Raw genomic sequence first — 7,358 nt, 5'->3', positions numbered from 1 at the left:
CAAATAGATTTAAATGCATAAACATTACTTGCGCCATGAATCATTTCTGTGAGTGTAGGGTCTGGCATGCAACCTGGATGATTCATACAGAGTTTGGTGTATTTTAGCCTTTCTTTGTGAAAGTTACAGCTTTATGAAACTAACAGACGGACAGACGGAGAGCATTTTAAAGTCCCTCGCCTCGGCGACGGGGGACAAAAAGCTTTCATAGTAAATTCTCCTTAAAAAAATGTTTACAAGTGTTTTTAAAGAAAATACTCTCAAACACACACCATGTTAGAAAATCCAGCCATTGTTGTTAGTAAAAAAAAAAGTTTTTTTCTGCAGGATTGTTCGAATTGAAAAAGACCCATATGCTTGCTTCATGTTTGGACTTTCCTATTTGACTCTCTGGCGCTACTAGTGGTTGGAAGTGGAACTGCAGCCACCATCWTTGTTCTTGGGCAAGGACAGATGAAAGGACAGGGGCACTTCAGGGGACCAATCAGATTTCAGAAGGGGCCAACGCCCCTGTGGCCCCACCCCTAGAACCACCCCTGAAGCTAAAGGCAAAATTTTTCATGACAAAGGCTAAATGTTGCAAAAGTAGAAAAGGTAAACTAAACGTGGCAAATGGGTATCCAAAAGCTAAAGCAAAAACTTATAAATTAGTTAAAATTAAAGCTAAAGGCAAGCTATAAGGTTAGCTCAAAGTAGAAACAATAGATGAATGTGGCAAAAGGCTAAATATAAATATAAATAACAAAGTCTAGCTAAGGCAATTCACAAAAAGCAAGCTAAAATTTTTAAAATCCTAGCTAGAATTCAAAATTAGCAGGACAGTAGATCATTGCTAAAGTTAGCAAAAGTTAGCAAAGTCTAGCTAGAAAATAAAAGTCGCAAAAGACAAGCTAAAAGTTTCAAAATCGTAGCTAGAATCCAAAATTAGCAGGACAGTAAATCATTGCTAAAGTTAGCATAAAGCTAGCTGACAGCTAAAATTATCAAGACAATAGCTAAAAAAATGACAGTAGCTAAAAGAAGTATAAAAAGATAACATTCAAGCAAGAGTTCGGTTGGGAAAACTTTTGTAACACAGTTAAATATTCTGAAAAAGATTACAAAAAGAAAAATGTAATGTCATGCATTTCTTGAACGAGCTGAAAGTTTATTTACCATAAAATAGCTAAAGTAATTGCAACAAACGTACTGACAAGTAAAATATTAGAAAACAATCAAAACCTTACACTGATATTTCTCATTTAATGAGTTTCAAACAAACAATGAGGAGGTTTAGACACTAAACACAGAGATAAACTCACATGTGAGACTGGAGGTGATGTTGGACGAGGACCTGAGACTGGACCAGGTGTTGGATCCTGTACGCAGCTTAATCCACAAAACAACAAATTAATGTAAATAAAATTGTGTTTATGTTCAGATAAAGAAAAAAACTCTCGGTTCACACACAGAACATGTCACAAAACTCACTTCCAGGTGACTTCAAGAACAAGTTTCAGAGTGCCTAACTCGTTAACGTCCACAGCAACTGTCCTCGATAGTGGAGCAAACAGGTCTTTAGGTTCGCAGAAGATATTTCCTACAACCACGTGGTTGGCTACGCTCTTTAGCTCTGTCACCTGGGAAACCATAAAGATCATTAAAAACAAACATAAATCTGCGTAGAGTCATTAGAAAAGATCATCGGTCACAAACCTTCACGGAAATAAACTCGTGAATGATTGGAAAAAATGTCATGTGTTCATTGTCCCACATTTGTTTGCCATTGACTTCTATACTTCCATGCATTTTCCAACGCTGCCGACCATACCTAACAAGTATCTAAATGAAGACGCATAAAGTTTTTTTTTTCATGTTTACACATGGATATTACAGTGTTCAAGTCTTGGAAATGTCACGCTCAGTATGAGCAATACATTTTCTGAAAATGAGCAAAGAAAACAGAGACAAACCTCATACTGATCACCAGCACACAATCTGGCAAATCCAGCAAGTCCTGAGGAACAGGTGGAAACAAACGATGAGGTCACTTTGGAGTCAGTCTTACATAATTCAAACTAAAGGCCGACCATGTGTTGAGGATGACTCCCAACTGATTTCACATCATGTTTTATCTGTGTCTATAAAACTGAATAAGTTACAACYATTTTTGTGTTTGCTGAAGTTGGTTAGCTGTGGTGACACACCTGGTACTTACCAGTTATGTACCTGGTACCTCCAATAAATGAGCTCTGATAGGAAGTGACAGGAAGTGACCTTGTTCTTACAGGGTATGTTTCTTTGTGCATACCAGGTATGTACCATATGAGAACCAGGTAAGTACCAAGTATGTACCAGATACATATATATCAGGTGCATACCATGTACATAATCTATAAATTTTGTATACCTAGTGCATACAAGTTAATTCCAGATACGTATAGGTGTTTACCATTTTCATACTTTGTATGTACCATATGTACCTGGTACGTACTGGATACATATCAAATGTATACCAGGAATGAATCTTATAAATACTGGGTAAATACTAAATTCAAGCTGATACTTACCAGATACTGGATACACACCAATACATTCTGTTATAATTGAATGTAGCACAATACATACAAGTTAATACCAGGYACTTATAGGTATTTACCAGATACATATTGGGTAAGTAGTGTATGTACCTGGTACTTACTACATTAATATCAAATAGGTACTAGGAACGTATTGGATATGTACAAGGCAAACACAAGCTAATACATACCTGATGCATACCAGGTATGTCCCCAGATTTTTTCAGGTCGTTAATAGATATCAGATAAGTATACAGTACCAGGCAACAACCAGGTACATTTAGCTGCACGTCCCATGTATGTATGTATCCAGTATGTACATTGGTTTATTTTATGGATCTGCTTTTTAAAAAAGTTTTCTTTATTAATTATAATCTGATGGCGAACAATATTTAACTCTTACCTTTCATTTTAATTGAGAACTTTCCCAGCTGTTTCTGTAGCTCTCTCTCTTTTGTATTCATGTCCTACGGACAGAATCAGGAATACGGTTATTTAGTTTTTCTAGGTTACAACAGGATGAAACTTTAATTACATCCACATTTCTTTACTTTGTCTAGATTAAGGCTTTTTCAGTAGATTTTCTGTATACTTTACTTGTTTAAATTTATGTCTATTAGCAAAGGTATGCTAGTGTATACAACACTTTTAACCTATATTAGAAGTCTTCATTATTCAGTTCAGGTGGGGAATGTCCTGTAATTTGTCCCTCATACTTCTCTGTTTCTCTCTGGTTACAACTAAAGTGATACCAACCTACTTTCTCAATCTTTCAGGGTAGTCAGTGGTACATCACTGTCCTCATCTGCGGTGTGCCACAGGGGTGTATCCTCGGTCCTCTGTTTSTTACCYCTGGGGCATGTGATTCATAAATGTYCTTCWTATGCAGATGATGATCAACTGTATATTGTTTTACCCTCTAGTACCCACAGCTCTTATTATTAGTTCTTTGATCTCCAGCACTAGATATCTCCAGAACTAGATGGCCCTGAACTTTCTCACACTTTCCTTTGAAGTAACATGTGTTTTGCAGAAATTGTGTTCATCTTCCACTTCCAATCGACCTCACCTCTGTGTACTTTTTGAAGTCAYTATTAGCCTTCACCAAACTCTTATTGGCCTCTTTAGTTCCTGGATTGGATTTGCATTCCTTTATCACCTTGTTGGCATCGTCCCTCAGTTTTCTCKTCTCACGGTAAGCTTCATAAATCTGCTCAGTCTGAGAAAATAAAGGTTTTAAAAAAATTTGTCTCCATTTATTAACAACCACAGAGAATGATACACCCGGTCTGCTGCCAACTGGTATTACCTTGACGTACTGAACCTCCAAACTGCCTATGTACCTCTCGATCACCTTAGCTTTCTGTCAAAAGGAAACAGTCAGAACCATTCAGGCTGGTCTACTCATTAGCCAGTCATTTGAGTCTCTCTAAAATGTTTCAGAGTACGTAAGACTAAAAAGCAACATTTAATAAATTCATAGTGCTCACCCGATCAAATTCGTAAACAGACTCCTGAAGAAGAAAAAAACATCAAGTTAGTGTCTGTAAAGGAAACACTAAGTTTTGGCAAGGCCAACCTTAGAACTGCCACRACATACCAGTCCGGAGTTCATTTTAGCTTTATTTATTTCATCATTGATTTTTTCCAAATCTGTTTGATAAAATCTGAGGCAGAACCTGTGAACAAACAAGTCAGAGGAAAGTTTTGGTTTTGAGGAGTTTAGGTTGATTTCAAAGTTAAAGTTTCRAGTAGCGGTGAGCGTGCTTACTGAAGGCCTATCTTCATGGCTTCATAAACTTCATCCACTCTSGCCTCTGGGGGGATTTCTGGAGGTACGATGGACCTGGTAGACATCTTGARCACCTCAGTTGAGCAGGTTCCTGCGATTTTAGATGACAAATACTGTTAAATATCCAAACATGGAACTAACCCTGCAACGCTGCATCACAGTTCTAATAGTATGAAGGATGAAGAGGATCAGTTTTTGGATTTGTTGAGTTACGATCATGGAGGAGTCAAAACTACAGGATACTAGTTGGTTGACCAACCGTGATGTGTGAAAGTAAATGGACCAGTAAAGCAAAATCTTCTCTGTATGACTCAAAACAAACAGAACCTATTTGTCTATTTTTTGTCCATCAACTGTAATTTTAGTTTTCTATACTTTACAGCAGTGGTTCCCAAACTTTTCAGCTTTTGACCCACAAAATACCAGCAGTGGAGACCTGTGCCCACTGTGCATAGTAACAATATTCATTACTCTATTTTTGTCCATTTTAAAAACACTTTCTTTACTTTTTTGTGACAACAAAGGCAAAAAGTTGTTGTTAGTTGTCATTTTTTTAGTGTAATTAATTCAGAAAAAACTTTTCAGGACCCCACCTTGATGTTTCGGGACCCCACTGTGGGTCCCGACCCCAACTTTGGGAACCACTGCTTTACAGCACAGGTGCCGAACTCCAGTCCTCAAGGGCTGCTGTCCTGCATGTTTTCTTATTTTCCTGCTCTAACACACCTGATTTGCATGAATGGAAGATGAACAGGCTTCTGCAGATTTTAAGGAGTTAATTGAAGCACTAAATCAGGTGTGCTGAGTCAAAGAAACAAGGAAATCATGCAGGATAGCGGCAATCAAGGACCTGACTTTGATACCCATTCTTTCTGTATGGTAAATGTTCTATACTTTAATACTTTTACTCAAGAAATATCCTTAGAGGAGACTTTAACTTTTACCAAAGTAGTTTTATGGTAATGTACTTTTACTCAAATATCACTTTGAGGTAATTTATACAAGACTGCAACTGAACCAATAGTAAGCCTTTTCTTTGGACTCGCATTCTAAATAATTGACTCCTCTTAGGATTTCTGCAAAAATGAATAATATGTTATTTTGCATACTATGATTGTATTTTGATAATAACTAAGCTGAGAGAGGCTGAGTATAATGTATAATGAAACCCCACTTATGGATTTTCTAGTATCTGTTGCAGGTTTACGTCATCAGTTAATGAAACAATAAAATTAGATCAATCTGACAGGTTTGTGGTTTAATRTGACATCTCATGGTGACAAAAGAAGCTCCTCCTTTGCTTGTTTTCACCTTTGGCACACAGTGACTCACCAAACACAAAAATGAACCCATTGATGTCTTAATATTACTCACAGTAACAAAAATACAAGCAATTGTTGAAGGAATGTACTGTATATCACCTGTCTTTCTGCATGCCAAAGTTTTGACAAAGCGCCCGTGTAATCAGTTCAGARTTTCTGTTGGAGACGACTCTCAKCTACCACCACACCAAGTTTCAGCTCAGTACTTGAAATACTGGCTGAATTATATTCATTTTTGCTTTACTTAAATTCAGTTAGCTGTGGAAGAATTAGTTGTAGCTAATTTCTGAAAGTTTTGTTTCGTTTCATAAGCAGACATGAGCAAAAAATACAACAAAAAGTCATGTTTAATAATTTCAGGTAATCTTCCTGGCATCTAGTTCCTGTAAAGTGTTAAAGTGTTGCTCAAAATGGCATCCATGTCACTTCCCCTTAATGCAAACAAAAAGAGTCAGCCTAAAGCAATACTTTTTAGCTGTTTAAAGCGAGACAGGTCAGCTAAAATGCCAGCAAAAAAGCTGCGGTTTTCCCATCTTAAGTTTGAGATTTCTCCAGAAACACTGGAAATTTAAAAAAACCCTGCTCATTTGAAACTGTTAACTTCATGACTTCCATTTTTCTTCATTATTAGTGTTTTAGTTCTCTAAATAAATTGTAATATTGTAGATCTGATGCTCTTCCACATCCCCTTACATGTCTACAACAAACAGGAAGTCAAATGTAGTTAATTTTTTATTTACTATCCAACAAGCAACAATACTACAGGTGATAACGGCCAACAACAGTCCACATGCTCTGCTTTACCAATTAATACGAATGTATACCTTGTTTTAACAAGCAAAACCCTGAGGAAATCATAATCTTACTCACCTGAACCATCGGCACTCAAAGTGAAAAACAGATCTATGAACTTTCATCAAGGAAACCAGCCTGAATGAGGAAGGGAGAGCAGGTAGGACCGAGCAGGAGAGATCGTAAAACAAGACGAGTAAAGCTTTCCCGAACATCCACGGCTAAAGGCAGCCTGGATTTAAAGTAAACTGAGAAAAGAGGAATGCTGCAGGACCAGAACCAGCATGACAGACAACCGGTTCACCAGTTTTCTTTATGAGATAAGCTGCTTTAAAACAAAAGCCTTCAAAYGTTGTCTCAAGTAACAGCAGGAGTATTGAAACACTTTTAATTAGACACAAAACTAATCCACTCATGACTAGACTTTCCTTTAATCTTTTTAAGGGAGAAGCAGATGTCCAACAATGTGTGAAATAACTGTTTTTCCCTCTAATGTATTAAATGACTACTGCAGTAGCTTGGTTATTGCCAGAGTAAAATCAAATGCAAAATAACATATTATTCAATTAATTCTTGGAAGACATGAATATTCAAATTCAATTCAAATCAAATTCAAAAATGCTTTATTGGTCCCAGAGGGAAATTAGGTAAATCTATTATATCAATTCAGTTTTATTATAAATCACAACAAAATTAATCTCAGAGTACAATACAAATAAAAAAGATAAAACACAAGTTAAAATGCACTACAGTCAAATTCATACATCATGAAATAGTAAAAGTCATCAGAATCAGAACCAGGTTTACTGGCCAAGTATGTTCATACATAGAAGGAATTTGTTGCGTTACAGTGTTATTCACAAAAAAAGCAATTTGAAGTTATGTATTTAAGGG

The 7,358-nt window shown here is 36.6% G+C and overlaps 1 protein-coding gene across 1 annotated transcript in view; it reads right to left on the bottom strand.

The window, feature by feature from the left end:
* LOC106530844 (protein FAM65A) overlaps positions 1–5,018 on the bottom strand; it is an 11,951-nt gene extending 6,933 nt beyond the window's left edge. Inside the window, exons 1-11 of the mRNA XM_014026554.1 lie at positions 4,944–5,018; positions 4,330–4,441; positions 4,159–4,237; positions 4,049–4,072; positions 3,868–3,921; positions 3,628–3,777; positions 2,962–3,025; positions 1,953–1,996; positions 1,696–1,821; positions 1,471–1,619; positions 1,302–1,368 (exon numbers count right to left, since the gene is read on the bottom strand). Coding sequence (XP_013882008.1) covers positions 1,302–1,368; positions 1,471–1,619; positions 1,696–1,821; positions 1,953–1,996; positions 2,962–3,025; positions 3,628–3,777; positions 3,868–3,921; positions 4,049–4,072; positions 4,159–4,237; positions 4,330–4,415 — 843 coding nt within the window. The 5' untranslated portion in view covers positions 4,416–4,441; positions 4,944–5,018. The remainder of the gene's footprint in view (positions 1–1,301; positions 1,369–1,470; positions 1,620–1,695; positions 1,822–1,952; positions 1,997–2,961; positions 3,026–3,627; positions 3,778–3,867; positions 3,922–4,048; positions 4,073–4,158; positions 4,238–4,329; positions 4,442–4,943) is intronic.
* Between the last annotated feature and the right edge of the window lie 2,340 nt (positions 5,019–7,358).

Source organism: Austrofundulus limnaeus, unplaced genomic scaffold (genome assembly GCF_001266775.1).
Source record: "Austrofundulus limnaeus strain Quisiro unplaced genomic scaffold, Austrofundulus_limnaeus-1.0 Scaffold567, whole genome shotgun sequence".
Classification (NCBI taxonomy): Eukaryota; Metazoa; Chordata; class Actinopteri; order Cyprinodontiformes; family Rivulidae; genus Austrofundulus; species Austrofundulus limnaeus.
This window is presented reverse-complemented; position numbering and strand designations above follow the sequence as displayed.